General features: G+C 37.5%; 1 protein-coding gene across 1 annotated transcript in view; it reads right to left on the minus strand.

Annotated features, from left to right (window-relative positions):
- ADAMTS6 (ADAM metallopeptidase with thrombospondin type 1 motif 6) overlaps positions 1-18,949 on the minus strand; it is a 158,764-nt gene that overhangs the window by 137,232 nt on the left and 2,583 nt on the right. The window contains exons 2-7 of the mRNA XM_055699675.1: positions 15,484-15,873; positions 14,342-14,706; positions 6,711-6,879; positions 1,324-1,541; positions 714-797; positions 75-220 (exon numbers count right to left, since the gene is read on the minus strand). Of these exons, the coding sequence (XP_055555650.1) occupies positions 75-220; positions 714-797; positions 1,324-1,541; positions 6,711-6,879; positions 14,342-14,706; positions 15,484-15,580 (1,079 nt within the window). The 5' untranslated portion in view covers positions 15,581-15,873. The remainder of the gene's footprint in view (positions 1-74; positions 221-713; positions 798-1,323; positions 1,542-6,710; positions 6,880-14,341; positions 14,707-15,483; positions 15,874-18,949) is intronic.

Raw genomic sequence — 18,949 nt, forward strand, 5'->3', positions numbered from 1 at the left:
GCATATATAAAGTAAAAAACCAAGAAAGCTACTATAATGAAATAAAATAAACACAATACTTATAATGACCATACCTAGTTATAAGAACCGCATTATCATGGTGGGCAATCCCATTTTCTGGAATGGTGTTTCCATCACTTTGGTGGGAGAGAATGGATTTCTGCCACTTACAGAAGCTATCGAGGGACTTGTCTGCATGGTGATTTATCTCCAAGTTTGGCTGCAATACAACATGCATACCAGAAATGTTCCAAACAAATTACTAAGGTCAGTTGTTAAGCCTTTTGAAAACTAAAATGGGACTATAATTAGAAGCAGTGGTTTCTAGGAATAAACTCTTCTTGCCAAATTTTATCTCTGTAAAATCTGACCCCAAGTTCAGCTCTGTATTACTGAACAGGCATTCCTTCTGCTCGAACTTTAATGATTATGTCAATAGAGAAAAATCATACTATCAAAATATAGATCTAAAAATAAAACTGACATCCCCAAAAAGGTATATTAATATTCACCTGAAGTTAAGAACAGGTATCTTTGAGATGATATATAAGGAATATTCCTTTGAACTGTTTCATCTTGATTAAAGTAATGAAATATTACAAGACAGGTTTTGTACTCAGATGCAGTCATTTCAAGCAATAATTAAATGAAATCTGTATTACACAACATAACTTGTATTGCAGGGATATAAAGCTTAGTGCAACAGCTCTTACCTGATCTTCAGTGAGAACAATTAAACGTGTCACTATAATATTCACAACGTTTCCTAGACTGGAATCACGATAAAGTTTGGCAACCTGACCTCCAGAAAATAAGAAAAGGCACAAAGTCAGACAAGAAACACTACTTGTTTCCTAAATGGTTAACAATCAACCTATTTTCTCACTCAGTGTAATTCCATGATGTTAATTATCATTATCACCTAAAGAAGTTATTTTTGGACCAAGAAAATCACTATTCAGTAAAAGAAACTTCTTGCGACACACTTCATTTTCAATCAAAACTGTTTATACTTCATTTCATAATTCAACCAGCATAAGGAGCACTTAGACTGTTGACTTAAACAGAACAGATCTGTACAAACTGAATGTAATCACATGCTTTTAAAATTAAAGACAAACAATATAAAAGTGATCACGGCACACTTCTTGACAGAAACAGTACCGCATTTTTCCCACAATGTTAACATTTGCCCTATTTCAACTAATTCCTGCAAGCTGATACATACTTTAAAGCATTATTCATGCCAATAAATACTTTTCAGTTGCTTTATCATTTCAGTACATGCATATTGATATGAGCACAGAGAGGGATGAAACTTACAATATTCATTACACTCAAAATGTAGTGTTCAATGTCTTTGCGACCATGGTATCCCACCATCATTTTGTCAGCTACTACCAGCGTTTCCACAAACCGTTCAAGGCTTACTGATCTCTTCTGTCGACTGTGACTACTTAATGTGTCATTGACTGGAAGTGAAGTTGGAAAAGCAGATGCATCACTCATCCACCAAGGTTTACCGCTTCTTGTGAGGTCTTCTAGGAACCAAAATAATTAAACACCTCAGAGGGGTCACTGGTAAAATTCATTCAAATGCAGCTCTTTTATGTTGAGATTACCATCTTCAGGCTTCTAAGAAGTCTTTCTTGAGGCAAAGAAAAATTGAATTACTATGTAATTTTTTAAATTAAAAAAATACCTTATAGAATGGAAAACCAACTTTGAGCTCTAATATCCTTAAATCTTCCTAAGCTGACCTAGGATAATAAATCATGAATCTTCTCTTAACAGTTCTAATTCTGCACATCTGTGTTAATACTAAATATTAGTTCTAATTAACCACAAGTATACTTCAGAATTTTAAGGATAAGAACAAGACAACTATAACATCGGGGGAAAAAATACTGGAAACCAAAAGATCACATTTAAGGCAAAATGTATCAAAATATATTAAGGAATTAAACGTGCTGGTAAGGCATGAAACTCTGTAATTATTAGGCAATTATGCTTACATGCCTAATAATTTTAAGGCCAGAAAAAAATATTTTCTCTTCAGAAAGCTATCAGATTATGTTTTATCTATCTGGTGAATGAACTATAACAGAAAGTTTTAAATGGCCTGACATGGGATAATTGCTATAGTTATTTTTGACACCAATTTTCATTCAAATACGTTGCTTATTGTACTTGTTTCATGTAAAATCTACAGAAAAATATTTCTTGCATCCAAGAGATTATTAAAAATCTAAGCAGCTGTAACTATCAGCAAAACAAACACTACAAAGTGACTTTGTATTCCTGTCCTCAGGACAAAACTGAACCTGCCTTTCCCTGCAAAACTGGCAAATTTTTGTATATTAAGTATCTCTTTTCTACAAAGGTCCACACAGATCTCAACCTTAAGTTTATCAAAGTGTATTATTAGTCCAGTTTTACCTATGTAGGATCTCAAAGTATCTAAGGTATTCTAGTTATGGATAAACGTAACATTAACAGTTAGACACACTTATAATTGTCTGAACAGGACTGACTGCTCATGTGAGCAATTTCCCAGATGCATCCTTACCTCTACTAAAAGAGGTTCAGCTAAGGATGAGTTGAAACAGGACCAGTACCTTCCGTGAAGAAGCAATACTTTATGCAACTCAACTAAGCACACTATTTTCAAAGACAAGTAACTACACCACAAAGAATGTATGTTCAGGTCAAAACCAGGAATATAAAGCTTCAGCATTCCCACTGTTGGCATATTTCATAATCTTTGAGGCCACAGTGCTATTTAAAAGGTGCATATTTTAGAAAAGTCAAAAACTGAAAATAAACCTGGTTGTTGAAATAATGCTGGTAGTAAAATTGTCCTTATTCTGCAACAGGTATAATCCACTCTAAAAAACTGTATCAAGTGTTAAAGCCTGTTGAGGATTCTATAATGAGTAATAAGCTGCTTCCTGTTTTTCCTCTCTTCTGTAGGAAATTCAAAACTGCTGTAATTATTCAAAGATTTTCATCTCACTTAAGCAGTAATTTAGGAATGTCTGGAAATTTCTGTGATCGCTTCTGTACTAAAATTTAAAGAAAATCTACTCTTCATTTTCAAATAACAAATAGTGATGTTTGAGGGTTTCTGATGCTCTTAAGATTGCTAGAAGTAGTTTAGAAATGCAATACTGCTTCCATATTCATTCATAATTTTTCACTCAAAGATGCAAATCTATTCTAAACATTTGAAAACTGATGAGCTCATGCAGAAAGCTTCCGGAGAAAAGAAGAAATATTATTTTTTACTTATCTTGGTTGCATCTTTCAAACAGAAAACTTTCAGAAGACTTCACAAACCAAACATTTCTGCTTTTCTTACCAGATGAGAAGCTTAGGCTTCAGCTGGTCTCAAAGAAACAACCCTGAGTTCTTAGGCTTGCACTCCAGGATCTATCAATGCTTATGCTGTTCTACTTTAAAAAACACTAAATAATGCTGGCTGAATTTTCTTTTAAGACACGTCAATAAAACTTTGTAAATCATTTAACAAAAATAGTTCTGTGGCAAGTTATGCCATTTTCCCACCATATTCCTAGATTAAAAAAGAAAAAAATTCAACTTCATTAATATCAAACATAGCAATCAGGAAGTAAGAAATGCAGACATGGAAAAGGCAAAAAAAAATAACCCACAGGAAACCACATAATTAATCCCAAAATAATGATTACAAGAGCAGAGAGTTAGGTTTTAAATTGCAACTGAAAAGAAATCCAAGTGTGTGTAGACATGGACTTCACAACTATAGTACCCAAATTTTCCTAAGTCAGTCCTCTAAATATGTTAGATGGGGTGAAGGCAGGGAGGAGAGAACACAAACAGGAAAAGGTCTCAAAATGCAATAGTAATCATCTATGTAAGATGCAACTATGAGAACATTTTGACATGAAGCATTATGTGCTTTTTTTCTTACTATTTTAACATCATTTAATGCATATACAAGTATTTTTTCATTTTAGAACACACTGACTGTGAAGTGTAGCGTAAGTAAAATCACTATGTAAGACAGCATGTAGTACAGCCATCCTTAAACAATCTGCCACTCTGCAGCTTTCATATGTGAACTTTTGTTGTTTCTCAATCCTATCCAAACACAGCATTCTGCAAGAAAACCCAGTGGCCTCAAATCCCATTGAAAAACATCTTACCAAGGCCTTAATGATATCAGCTATATTTAATAAAAGTTAACTTGGTGATGGTTTACCCATGAAATAGTAATTTAACATTTTTAACATTTTTAGACATTATTATAGCTAACTGCTTAAAATCTAATGTAGGTTATGAAAATCTAGCCCATGTTCCTATTCAAATCTCCCTGCCTCTCCAATTCTTCTCTTGTATTAAGCCACCATAGTTCTATCTACTATGTAGTCCACTTGCTCATCACCAACAATTCCAATCATCCTTTCACCAAATTCCCCACTTCCTATCAGTTATTGCAATTTTTCTCAGAAAGGTCAGAAATAACACTCTTCTTGCCTCTATCAACACTTCAAAATCCTGACCACTTCCCTGATTCAGAGCAGGTATACAACCAGTTCAGGTCTAGGTTACAGCAGGAGAACCTTGCTACATGCTGAGGAGCAGCACAGCTACACATGCAGATTCCTCCCAGAATACTACACTGGCAAAACTTTTCTGAACGTAAAGATAAAAATCAGTCTCCAGACAAAATAAATTATATACTGCCAAAAGACAGCTACAGGTTTGTTACAACAGCATTTTAAAATGCAAACTTGGACTGATTAAATCTGCCAAAACCAGTCAAATGCCCCAAAGATTACTGCAAACCTGGCTTTAGGCCTACTGACTGAAAGCCATGAAACTGAAAATCAGTATTTGGTTTTACTTTTTAGATATTATGGGGATGCTCTGGGTTCCATGGCACTTTGGGATAAAGATACAACAGTGCTCAGAAAACAAGTTTTAAAGGTTTTGGTACCCATGAGGAGAACAGTAAAATAGTATGTCATCTGGAAAAGTAAGAGCTTGCAGTTTTGTGGTAAAGCAACTTTTTCAGAAATTTTCATGGAGTGGAAGTAGTACACAGAAGAACAGGAAAAGGGGGAACAGAGATAAATGGCCATGATAGTAGTCTCAGGCTTGTAAAAAGCAGTGATTTAGTATTTCAATAATTAAGGACTTCAGGATATGACAGATAAGAAAACTCAGGAAATGCACAGGAGCTTCCAAGAACAAAGACAGCATCAAATATGCCCTAGTAATAAATGCTAAATATTACTGCATATTTCACAAAAAATGGATGCAAGGTGCATAGCTCTGATCTACCTATGATCCATCTGACAGACACCATCTGAATGACTGAATGCAACCTGACCAAACTAGCTGCCACTGCTTCATCCTCACTTGGAGGAGAGTGCATTAATCCAGAAAGTGACATCTGACAGGCCAATATACCTTTTCTTTTTCTAGGGATAAAAAATGGTGAAAATTGCGTCATTCTACATTTCATAATCCTTCCACTTGTTTCAAGAGGCTTAAGTGGCAGCTTTTCCTACAAAATTAACATATATTAGTACTCTTACTTTACAATCAGTTAGGCAGTAATAGTTTGGAGACTTGTTCTGCAATATTAGAAGCACATAGATGAAATACTGTTTCCAAACTAGAACAGAAGTTACATGGATGAAGCTGGACATTCCCCTAAACACAGTTATTAACTGAAACACTCAGGAAAAACTGTCTCCCAAGCATGGGCATTTGTAGACAATCTGCACTGTAAGATCAGCCAACCAGTGCCAGTAAAAATTACAACCTCGCAAAGAAGCTTAACAGTGATATTATTTTATTTTAAGATTATTATTTGTCAGCTTGCCCTGTTGCACTGAATCGCATGAAATACAACAGTCCAGGACTGAACTTTTAAGAACAAGCTAATTCTGATACACAAATGACAAGGTTAAAACATTTTTCTATGATGAAAAAAAACCCATCATTTTAGCACTTTAAAATAACTTTCCAAATTCACTCCATGCTGTCTTCAAGAGGTTAGTTTTCAGTTTCAGTTTAAGTAAGTGAAAATCATGTCAAAGAGTACTTGAAAAATGTATTTATGGAAGCTAACACTGCTTTACAAGGTAAATATCTCTCAATCAAAACTATACAGTCCTTCCCATAAGGCACCTGTACATCACATATTCAACTCTTGTGGAATAACATTAACCCACTGAACCAAAAGCCAGTATCAAAGCACCACAAACCTCTGTAAACAAGACAGATGTGGACTCCAGTTCCAAATGAAGTACTAACCATGATACAAACACATTTATTGCATGTCAAGTTTCCTCAAATGAGATGGAACACTTACTAAAGATTAAGCTTTAAGTAATACTTAAGTCACTCAACCATGCTTTCCAGTTGGGGAATCAAGTACATTAACAGCAGATTTTGAGGAAGCCTGTGCTCACAACTACCACTGTACACAACACAGGCATAAAACAAGACTTACTCGCAGTGTCTCAGTTTTTGGAAGACACTAGACTCTCGATCTCAATCTGAAAAAAAAGCAAAACTACTTTTTAACAGGTAACACCACATCACCCAAAAGGAGGAGCTACATTCTCCACTGTCTTACATGTGAACCAAGCAAGACTTTAAAAGAGAGCTTAAGTTATGATTTTTTAAAAGGAATGACACTCATACTCATTTACCTGAGACTCCACAGTGACTGTGATCATACAGATGTTGCTGGTGCATGGTAGATTTTTTGTATATAACATGAGGATGACCCTTTTCATAATTAAAGTTACTAGAATCTTCTGTTATATTCCTTAAAGGCTCAATAAAATACTCTTCATCTTCTGTAGCAATGACTCCATGCTTAAAGAAGAAAATAAGAAAAGAAAAACTTGCAAAAGACAATATAAAACTCCTATTAAAAAACTTTAAAAACATTTGACTTATCACCTATCTCTGTAAAGAAACCCATAACTATAAGCCAACACAGCAAACAACACATGAGCCAGCTCTCCTCCACCGATTTCAGTGGCAGCAGGAGTAAGTGCCTATAAGTAACACAATGAGAAAAGAATAAAAATGTCATTGCCCTATTTCTGGAGTTCTTTCCCATCACTTCTGATGCATGTAGTAAGAAAGCAAGAGATATTCTTAGTATATGACAAACAATCTCTTCACAGAGATGTTCCAAAACTAGACGATTCATATCCATTAAAAGTGATGCCAAGCCAAAACAGCCTTGCGCAAATCGTGAGACCAATAACCCTCTATGAGACACACCAGCAGATGCTTAAAGCCGCTTACTGCATCAAAGAAAAACAGCATGAAGGATTAATTTTAGAGCAAATATTCAGGGAAACCACTCAGCATTTTGTATCCAGACACTTAATTCCAAAACTGAGCTAGTTATTAGAATCAAATTATTAATGTTAACTTAGGATACACTATCTACAAAGCATTTATTCTTTAAAAGGTCTTGCCACAAATCTGGCAAACCCAAGCTGCTGCAGACTGTGCACTAGACCTCATTATCCATAACAAATGAACATTTTTTCCTCATATTGCAGTGCAAAATAGTAGATACTCTATTCTTATAACTATCACATTTGTGATCTCAGCTTCTTCCAAACAGGAAGTGGTTTATGAAAGAAGGGGGAGATTTCAGGCCAACTATGCAATTTCCTGAACCTTCAGCAACTAAAACTTGAGCAGAAAATCCAGCTTTAGGATCCTTTCAGATATAGAAACATTGTGGAGTAAGCCCTGAAGACTCCTACACCTATACTGCCTACACAAAAAAATCTGGTATCCACATCTAGGAAATTCTGAATGTACGATTTCTATACTGGGAGAAAGAGCTACTCATCAGGTATGAGACTGGAAGCAGGAACTTCTGCATTCATATCCTGATTTGATGAACTACAAATTTCTATCACACCTTTGATCTGTAAAAGCAAGTTCTATACATAAGCCTTTTTTTAAAGGGGTTATTTTTTCCCTCCAATGAGACCTCTGTGATCAGCCATAAGACCACTTGTGCCATCTCTGCCCTAAATACCCTAAAGCAGTTCCTAACATCAGGGCTTGCCACTGATGGTCAAAAGCTCTCATCCTGCTGCTGTTCTGTACATCAAATGTGTGCTGTTCTTCACTCCTGGAATAACTGGATTTCAGTAGCAACATAACACTTAGAAAATAAAAAATTTTGTATAATGCATCAGAAAGAACAGCATTTTCCAAATATAACCCTGCTATAAATTCTGAAGATGTTATGTATGAACACACTGCAGCTTTCAATAACACATTCCTTACATAGTGACTATAACAGTAAGTGTTCCTCTTCGGTGGTATTTTTCATTATGAACTCATTTACTCAGGAAGGTAACATCTTGGTCTATATCACCTGGAAGATGCTGGTATCAAATTTTTCTCACAATGCCTTCTTGTTGCTTGTAGTCTAAGATTTTAATTTACTTACTTAGTACACTATTGCTTATATAGTATTGAAAATATAAACCAAATTGTAACTGGGTTTACCAGATGTGCAGAAAGAACCTTGGCAGACTGGACTGCATCCAGTCTGCATGTCAGACATCTGGGTTCAACTCAATTTGGAGCCTTTATAAGCTCTGGTATTACATTCCCACAGGAAGAGAGTCCTGCAGAGTGGCTGTGGCCAACACCATCAGGCTGTCTGCTTCATGCCAAGCCTAAAGAGAAAGAGATACCATCCAACCTGTGGCTCTGCCTCTGCAACAGAGTGGGTCTTGATCTAAATCTGGTTACTCCAGAGCACACATCATTTGTGTCTGTACTCAAGTCTAGCCAGGTTAACAAGTAAGCATGAATGAGATATTTTTTCAGATACTGAAACTAGACTGGTGGATCAGTTGAACCCTCATGTGAATGACCTTAGTGGGAGTGAGTCAAATAAGATGCCATAAACAACACAGTTCCTTCATGTACCAGCAGTGAAAAAGGTTAGGAGAGTATGACTAATTTTTCCTATGCCTAGCTGACACCTCACCTCATCTGCCCAAACACCATGGTCATTTAAAGAAAATAGATTTTACTAACATCTGGTTGAGGAACTGCAAATACATTTTAATTTATACCTACCACCAGGTAGTCAGAACATGTATGCAGTGAGTTGCTGCAGCCAGCCAAGTGACTTGAAAACACTGGAAAAGCCCTTGTCCTGCGTATGTCCTTCAAATAAGCCCAGCATGTGTACACCATTTTAAACTTAACATGCTAATTCTGCTTGCAAACAGAACTGTTCTTCCCATATTAAACTGATGCAAGTGGTCTTGTTGAATTGCAGTAACTGATTTTAAGAACCACTCTGAACTCTGTACATAAAAAGTACCTATGTCAGTGACAACCAACATTTATTCAGAGTTTAGAAAATCATGGCGGCTAAACACACTTCCATTGTATATGCATTCAGCAATGCCTGATTAACAAATAGTGGGAATTATGTTATTACGTCCAAACATTCTAAACCCCATTTTTGGCTTCTAATCTACTATTTGAGCAAAACACAATTTTGGTTGCAGAAGTAAAATAATGTCCTTTTAAAGCATTGAAAGGAATTGGGGGGGGGGAGGAAGGGTTAGGTTTGCTATTATATTTGAGCAGATTGTGATTTAAATTTCTGCTGCAAAGGAAAAAAAATATCACTAAGATATAAGAATGACCAGCAAACGTTTTGAAAAGATACCAGCAAAAGTTTTGACAAAATACAATGAATTTAAAAAACAAGCCAAATGCCCCAAGTAGGTTACTACAAGCAACATTCTCAAGATTATTATCTGAAACAGATTGTTTGAGGTCCTGTGTTATACAATCCCACTACAGACTGCCAGCTCCTGCTAACATATATAAGGTCTGGATCCAGCAGTTTGACATGCTCAGACAGATCTGTGAATCCACACGGAGTTCCCCTGAACTTATGAAAAGGAATCTTTTTCTGTCGGGTTTCTCCAGCTGAGGCCTTAACCTCCTTCAGATGGGGGATGTCCATCAGTTGCAGTAGCAAACTGAATTATCGAGGACAAGTGCATGCCTTTTCCACACAGTACTACTGTTGTACAATTTCTCCATGCCTTGAACCTTTCTAGACTTCATGCTTTACCCATTTTTAATTATGAAGTAGTAGTAATGGAAACTTCTGAAAATGTCAGTGTTGTTCCGTATGTCTACAGTTGGCTATACACTTCAGTGGGGTTTTATGGCTGAGGAAAAAGATTGCGTTAGCTTGCTGTGTTCTTAAAGATGAAAAAAATAGTGATCTGGCCTGAGACAGTACATCAGGCAATCTGAGATACCTTAAAACTAGGACAGGGACAGCTTACATATAATTTTCTGAATACTAAGTCTGTGCTGCAAACACATCTTAGTACCAAAGAGAGCTCACCAAAGACACTGATCTAGAACACTAAATAGTTTTTAATACAGTTTATGATCTTTAAAAATTATTTTATAAATTAGACATTATTTTATGTGCAATTAAAAAATACCATACTATATGCAATTTATAATCTATAAAAGAAGATGCATTCTTTATGGTAGAATCAGCTTTCAAACAAGCTAATTTAAGAAGAATATGAATAATTTATACATAAATCAGTTTAGGAATACATTAAACAAACATTAAGTCTTCCAGCAGCAAGAGTATTCCTCCTTTAACCAAGTAAGGTCATGCTTCTAGCCACAGCCTACTTCTTGTGCCTTCTTTATCACTTCTGTCTGGATGGAGACATCTATGCTACCCAGCACAAATGTCACTCAGTGCATGGAAACTTCAAATGCCATGGAAATACTTGGCCTTTTACATTAAAAATTTCCTTGGAACCACAGTAGCCTCAAAATGTGATTTAATGTCTCATTCACTTTCCTAATAATAATTACTTTCTACACACTTTTAAGTACTTCCCATCATTGGGCTTTTCAGATCAAAATGAGAAAATCTACCCTGGAAAATTCATTTGTTTGAGCACTCAGTTAAAAACTTTGACACCTGGCAGAGGACAGCGGTGGGTCAGAATGCAAGAAGTTCGGTTTCTGCTCAATACCACTACTATAAGCTCCAAAACTTTCCTTCTTTTAAGATTTGCTCCCTCAGAATTAGACATACTTCTTTCCCTTGAGGTGAAGTTCTCTCTTTGGCCAGCCTGCCATTGTTTCTTCTCTTCTTTCCTTCAGTATGACATACTCAGCTCAGGCAGTGCCTCAGCCTCGTTGCCTTGCTCCCGGCACCCAAAAGCCCCACCATGCTGCTCCTTGCAGGCTCTTTCATGGGCAGGCCAAACCTGCAATCCATCCACAAATATAACATTCACTAAAGTAAATAAGAGTCTGGAAGCCAGCCAGCCTGCCGGACAAGACCTTCAATTTCCTCACTGCTCACTGGATTATAGAGCTTTCCTCATAACTTCAGACAATTTATAGCATAATCAGGGCTCAGCAGACGGAAACTGCTGGAATGAAACTTTGGTAAGTAGCAGCCTGTAATTCTGGGGCACTTGGTAATAAGAAATACAGAGGGAGCGGCCAAAACAGGAAACAGTGACAGGGAAATGAACTGACTGCTCGTCACTTTTATTATAAGGAAACTGAGAGAAAACCCTCCTTGTACAAGTGTTCTTCCAAGTCATACAACTTTGGTTAATCAGATCGTGGACTTGCCTGACCACGCTGAATAAACAGATTAACTCAAAACATTCACTAAGGGGAAGAAATTTCCCAGATTTGGCAGAATGTGACAATTGGAATAAATGGAATGCTTAAATTTTGCCTGTGAGGAACTCACTGTTAAAGATGGTTACTTATTTTAAGAGTTAAAATGACTGGCTTTGAGACAGGTGTTAACCAAGGACTATGCAGAATGTGACTAGCAGTCTCTTACAGACCAACAACCTGACTAGAAAATATAAAAAAATATAAAAAGTACAATGTATTCTGAACTATCACTAATTCTAAAACAAGTGGTACTGTCTCCAATATTCACTGCCAATTGCTTTATTAAACATGTTCTAACCAGCAGCTGTATAATAAAATAATAATCAGTAGGAAGCATCATTTAAAAATAACTCGGTGATGGATTTATCTGACTGGAGTGTTAACTCCCACACTCTGGAAAGCCCTACCAACACTGGATGACAGAGGAGTTTCTGTATAGTAGAGGATGACACTGAGTTGAGCCCACTGCTGCACGCCTCTACAGCTTTTCTGCCTCTCTGAGAAAGAGCCTTTTGTCACCCCTGCTGCTGCTTCTAGAGCATGACAGGAGCTTCACATGCTTGTGATGAGCTCTTCTAGGAGATGCAGTGGACATTTGAAACTTGCAGTCCCAGGGAAGAGGCATGACCATGAAGTACTTGCAAGTGCCAGTTGCGGTGGGCCCAGAGATCGGATTATGGCTGCCTTAATACATGGGAAGAAATACGCAAGAGCTGACAACAACGAATAGCACTGAAGATGAATTAACTGGGAATTACTCCACACTGAAGTTAGCTTATAAACACTAAATTAACATACTGACACCTAGAATGCCCCAGCAAAACATCATGTCTGGAGGCAGAGGGAAAACACGCAACAATGGTAATGCTGAATGTCACCTTAGGGTATAAAGCACAGAAGCAAAAAGACATCTCTGCTTCACCATGATGCCTTTCTTGCCACTCAATTATTTGAAGAAATGAAATGTCATGAGGAGCAAGAGACAGGCAAAGCTCATAGGATGATACAGACTTTTTCCTGCTTCATACCACTCTTGTTTTCCAAACACGAAAATAAAACAAGAGTGAGCTAGGGCAAGAGCAGGCATTCTTGACTCACTCCCTGACCAAGGTCAGAGAGGAACTGAAATGGGAGCACCACAGCACTGACAGCAGGCTCCAACAGGGCCAACCAGTCTGTGCCTCAACTGGCAGAAACTCTGGACGTAGAGAAGCATACAGCCTCTTTTAAAGAAGCAAGTCCTGAAGGCAGGAATTTGGTCCATAGTATTTTTAGGTGAAAATAACTCAAAAGCAAGATTATTGAATATATTAGTTTAAGAGCTTAAATAACTGTGACAAAAAAGTTATTACACAGGAACTGCAAAACCAAAACAAAAATTGTACTAAATTCTGACCTATCCACTATAAGTGTGCATTAACCAAACTATGATACCACACTCAATGGAATCCCATTTTAACTACTTTTCTTTGAAAGTGTTTGCTTAGCCCTAGAAATCACCATTAAATTATTTTTCCTCAAGACTAGCCCAAAATGTTAACCTAGACTGTAAAAGAGATACCACAAAGCATCTGGGTGTAATGCAACATATCTGAAGCAGCTGGCTTTTGTTTGTAAATAACATCCCAAGATGCATTATTCAACAGCACATCCAATGATAAATAGGAATCAGTTTACCTATTTTCTTTAGCAATTAGAGCTGTTTATTCCTAAAAAGAAGATTGACCAGTGTTTACTATAGCTAAAACCAGAACGAATAACCATAATGTGTACAAATATTTTTTACTAGAGAAATTACTGACTCTTGATTTAGTATTTCCTTGTCATGCCCATCTATTCCAGTTACTGAGTAGTCTGGGGTTGGTTTTTTTGTTCGTTTTCTAATTTTTGTTAGGAATAACAAAAGCTTTTTCCCATGGAAGTACTTCTGTCATGTAATCATGAGAACAACAATAAAAGAAGAGATGAGCACAGAAGAGATAAGAATTTCTAATCCCACCTTTAAATGCAACTGTTCACAATTTGTAAACAAAATATTTCAAGGGAAAAGGTAAATAATTACTTCCTGGTACTTGCAAAGGAGCTAATTTCCTCTTCACTTTTTGAATTTACAGAAATGACAACTTCTACACCAAGCAATTCCTCTTCTTTGTTACTTCACTCAAAGTTTCTAAACCCAGATTCTCAAAGACGACAAGCAGGTGTTCAGTTCAATCAATGTCTCCCTGGAGAGATGCAGCATCCTAAAGAATCCACTGTTTCCTTCTCCCTGTGCTCTGTTTTATAACCTGTAAGGATCTCAGCACAGACCTAATCTTGCAGCCCTGGTGTAGACACTGTAAACACCAAAAATGTTGCCTGCTAAAGGGCTACTGAATTGGGTCTTAACAACTAAGTTTGAAAAAATGATTAATACTTTTCCCCAGGACACAGATCAGGTTTTAGGGGTTTTCTGCACCTTCCTGTCTGCTTGTTTCCCATAGGAACTCAAAAACCTGAAATATATGCCAGTTAAGTTCTTCTTCTGTAATATAAAAGAGACAGGCACGCTATTATACTACAACATGTAACGTATACTTACCAGACCATTGCAGTTGCTTAAGGCCACTTTAGTTGTACTGTGTTGGTCTTGCAAATATCCTGTGTAGTGACAGTGGTCTAAAAAATCGTGCTTCCACTGCGGTCCTCCTTTCCCCCAGTATTCTACTGTAAAATGTCTGGACACCAAATCTGTGTTGAGAGTCAGGTTTAAATGAAAGTGCTTGCCATAGGCAGAAAGTTTAAAAAATAATTTAGATGCTGCCAGTTCTTGGTCATAAGGGTCTGTGCTCCTCCTCCTTCTTGAGGGTTTAGCATTTTTCACAGTAAAGCTGAGGAAGGCTCCATTTTGATCAACCCTTATTGGGACTGTTAGTTGGTAGTGTTCAAGGTAAGACAGGAATTCCTCTTTGTAATCACAAGGTAAGACAATCCAGGGAGTGGGCATAGAAGAGAAGAAAATATAACAGGAAACAACAAGTAGTAGCATAAACATAAACCATACTTGGCAAATCTAATCACCTTCATAAGTAAAAGTAATTTTCAAGTAAATGCAAGATGCAGCACTTTACTAAATGAAATAAAACATCTTTTCTTTCTTTCTTGAGTCAAGAAAATGTGTTCAGTTTCCTATTGATTTGATATCACTGGAATTACAAGTTTTTAACTACGTATCTTTTCCTATTTATCTAAAATACGTAAATATTTGGGGCTGAATTCTAACCTAAGAAGGACACAGCCTTCCCAGGCATACCATTCAAAAACAAAAGCTATTACATCCACCTGCAAGGATAAAAATGGTAGTGATGAAAAGTATTATATTGTAAAAACACATAAACAGCTCTTCATTTCATTAAAAAGCTATAAATGTTAATGGATAGAAGCCAGAATAGATCCTTACTTCCTAGTCTAAAAACATGTGAATGTTGTTATGGCAAGTCTCTAAACTGTTACCAAGCACAACATTTTACTAGATTTAATAGCAGTTACAAGTAAGCAAAGAAAATAAAAACAAAAAATTTATTCAGATTTGCTGTATTTAAACTTCTATGACAATGAATCATGATGAAACTAAGAGCAGAGCCCACACGATCTCATTAATTATAAAACATGGTTTAGGAAATGTTACCCAAATGCAATGCAAAAATAGACGCTTCTTGTCAGCTACAGAGGTCAGATCCCTACCTTGAGAACTATACGAAAGCCTGTTGTCACTGTGAAATTCTGACGAAACCATGACTAGGCTCAAAATCCATGTCCACATCTTCCAAAAAACTTCCATAATTTAGAAAAACAGAAAGCAGGTTTTTTTATCCCCCTCCTTGGAGAGCTACCTGTGTGCTACAGAGTTAACTCCCCTCCAGAATTGCACCATAACAAGTATATTTATTTTATACTACTTCCAAATTAGCTATTGCATGTTCCACTTCTTGACAGGTGTTCTTTTCCAAGAACCTGTACTTTCTTCTATATCTGCAGTCATTTTCTCAATTCAAAATACGTATTTGTAAGATTCCTGAAGATGTCAGTAAGGCATTAGACTGGATAGTTACTGAACTTCCTCCATTTCTTTTCCTGAAAAAGAAAAGAAAGTGAGTCAAGGCAAATTATTTCTATTAAAAGAGATCTATACTGCAAAACAATAAGCCATCATAATGAATTATACAATGTAACATTTTGAAATCATATTAAACCATTACCACTTCCATGGTTCAAGGTCACAATCTTACAAAAACCATGAATTACCATTAACCTTGAACAGCAGAGCCATACAGCTTAAGAAGCACGTATCGACTTCATGCTAAACAGGCAGAAGGATTCATAAAATTAAGGTTTCTTGTTGCTCAAATACTGTGTTCAGACTTGCTCCAGCTATAATCAATGTTACGCACTCATTGATTTCTGTGGTGAATAACTAAACCCAATATACTGGTAGACAAAAGAAGAACCTGGGAAACAATCCAGAGTAGTTATCTGATCTTTCTGCAGCATATATTTTGTTATTACTTGGGCCTTGGTTCTGCTTACGCAGGCAGAACTCTCATTCACTTAAATGGGAAGGCTGCACGTTCGAGTACCAAAGAACAAATTCCGTATCTAAAGCTATTGATCACACACATTCTGATTTTTCAAATACTTGTGTCAAGAATGTCTTCATCTACAAAAATGTCATCAAACTACAATTTGATGTAGTAGAATATATTTTTATTCTATTTTGCAGGTCATCAGATTAAGCAAATAAGATGTTACTTCCCCCTAACACCCCACCCCACCCCTTTTTTTTATTATTATTTAAAACACTATTGCAGAAATACTAGAAAGCAGCTCTAGCTGTGGCTAGGGATTAAATGGAATATCTATGTAGTAAACTAACAGTCCAGTATCATAGGATACCAAACCGTGTGTTGTGTCAGCTGGTACTAATCAGTCCTTTTAAGCACTTACAGCACACCTGTGCACAGAGCAAATTCTGCTAAGGCACACAATGGAGAAAGAGAACACCTAAGATGGGGAAGACTGTTTAAAAACAAATTTCTAAAAGCACATATAGCCACTTACATGCACACCAGATAAACTTGCTTTTCTAAAATTCTGAGAGTGATTTACAACATTCATTCAGACAGGTTATACCCCTGCAGTCAGTGGACAATTTGCAAAGGTTAAAGAGTTGTAGCATATCATCTCAGGAAAGCTCAACATCATGCAAATCCTATTTACTAATAGCACAGTGAGTATTAGGAAACTTCTCAGCCAATTTCAAATACATTTAATTATTCCTTGTAAGTGAGGTTCATCTGATCATTCTAATACCTACTTTTCAAATATATTTCAAGACAGCACAAAGTATTTAATCAGGTTTGTAGAGGGAATAACATATTTTGCAAGCATAGCTTGGGCTTAGCTTCTGGGGAAGCATAAGGATTTAGTGATGCCATTCACATGTAGCAAGGCCTCAAAGCATATTATGAAAATCTCTGGTCTGGCCTTCCATGTAAAACCTTATTTCCTAGCTAACATTTAGTTACATCTTTTAGACTTCTACAAGTTTTCAAGAGACAACCAACCCCATACTCCTCAGCTACACCAGTTTACCAAATAACGTGCCTTATTCTTAAACTGAGAAAATCCTGTTTCAAACTCCTATCACTGAATCTTACTTTACCCCATCTGCTAATAAGCTGCTTTCTTCTCCTTGCATGACTAGTTATAATATGATACATGCACGTCTTGACACTTCCTGATAAGCAGCTCAACCTATTCTGTTTATCTCACTCTGTACTGTCCGGTTTCCAGACGTCCAAATATTTGTGCAGTTCTTTGCTGAACCCTTCCCAATTCATCAGCATCCATTTTCATGCACAGAGACCAGAACCAGACCACGTAGTCCAGTAATGGCTTGTTACTGCCATACAGAGAGGTAACATTGCCTCACAGCTTTTACTTAGTCAAAAAATTGAAACTGGGAGCTCACGTTCAGCCTCTCAGGATGATAATGTCACCCTAACATTAAGGCCTCCTGCAACTGTAGTACCTATGGACCTAGGTAACTCAAAATACTGGACGTAAACTATGTATCCTGTTATTTAGACACCAGTGGCCCACATGGTAGGCACTGGCCAACAGCATCCAAGAGTCATCCACGTCTAAGTGTCCCTGCAGGGGGCTGTGTGAAATGGGGTCCCTCATTCTAGCTTCACACAAGAAAAACCTCCTTTCCCATTAAGCTTGCTGAAATTTCCAGTAGAATCTTTAACCTCCTTTCCAAAAGTGTTATAGCCAGCTTGAGCACTGACACAAGCAGACCACAGATAACTATATTACTGCTCTGAATTAAGGAGCAGTAATGGATGTGAAGGATAACTGACGTGAAGGATAATGCACTCAGGTAACTCCAGACATAGCTCTTCCAGTATGAAACGTGGTAGGAACATCAAAGCATCCACTGCCTACACCCTTTTTTCTTTCCATTTTCCTTACAAGCTTATGTTCAGTATTTGACTTTTGGTTGTTGCCAAGATGACCCGTTCAGTCCACACAAAGCTTACACTAAGAAGCATTTCCTCTGCCTCACCGCTGAACTACACGTTCACCCACCTGTAAGGGCAGGTGTGGCTCCATGTCCTGAACATCTACTGAAAACCACAGCTTCTGCCAAACGGTAAATGCTCTAGCTCTGCCAAGCAGCAAAGACGGACAAGGTGTTTTTCAAAATCTAGAATACTGATGACAAAACAGCTCTATGGCACAGGCGTTTTTGTGGCGGCACTGATGGCAAAAGCGGCACTCCTGTCACCAGTGCCATAGGCTTCCTACCCACTGGAACTCAACAAGGAGGGAACAAAGGCCATAAAGGCATACTGGAAGACTTCGGGGCAGAAAGCATATTATGGGGAGCCGACTGACCAGACTGCTCAGACCAGTCACCTTGAGAGCCTCCATGCTCGCAGAGGCTCCCTGAGCAGCTAAAGCGTCCCATAAACTGAAGGCAGCTCAAGCCTCAGGACGGGCAAGCTGAAGAGAGGCTATCCCAAGGCCATCGCAACACGTGCCGCCTCCCCTGGGGACTGCCACCTCCCCCACCGCTCCCGGCATCTCCACACCAAGGGCGTCCACCACCGAACGGCCAGGCTCCAGCACGCTCGGTGGCGGC

The sequence above is a fragment of the Falco cherrug genome, chromosome Z (genome assembly GCF_023634085.1).
Source record: "Falco cherrug isolate bFalChe1 chromosome Z, bFalChe1.pri, whole genome shotgun sequence".
NCBI lineage: Eukaryota > Metazoa > Chordata > Aves > Falconiformes > Falconidae > Falco > Falco cherrug.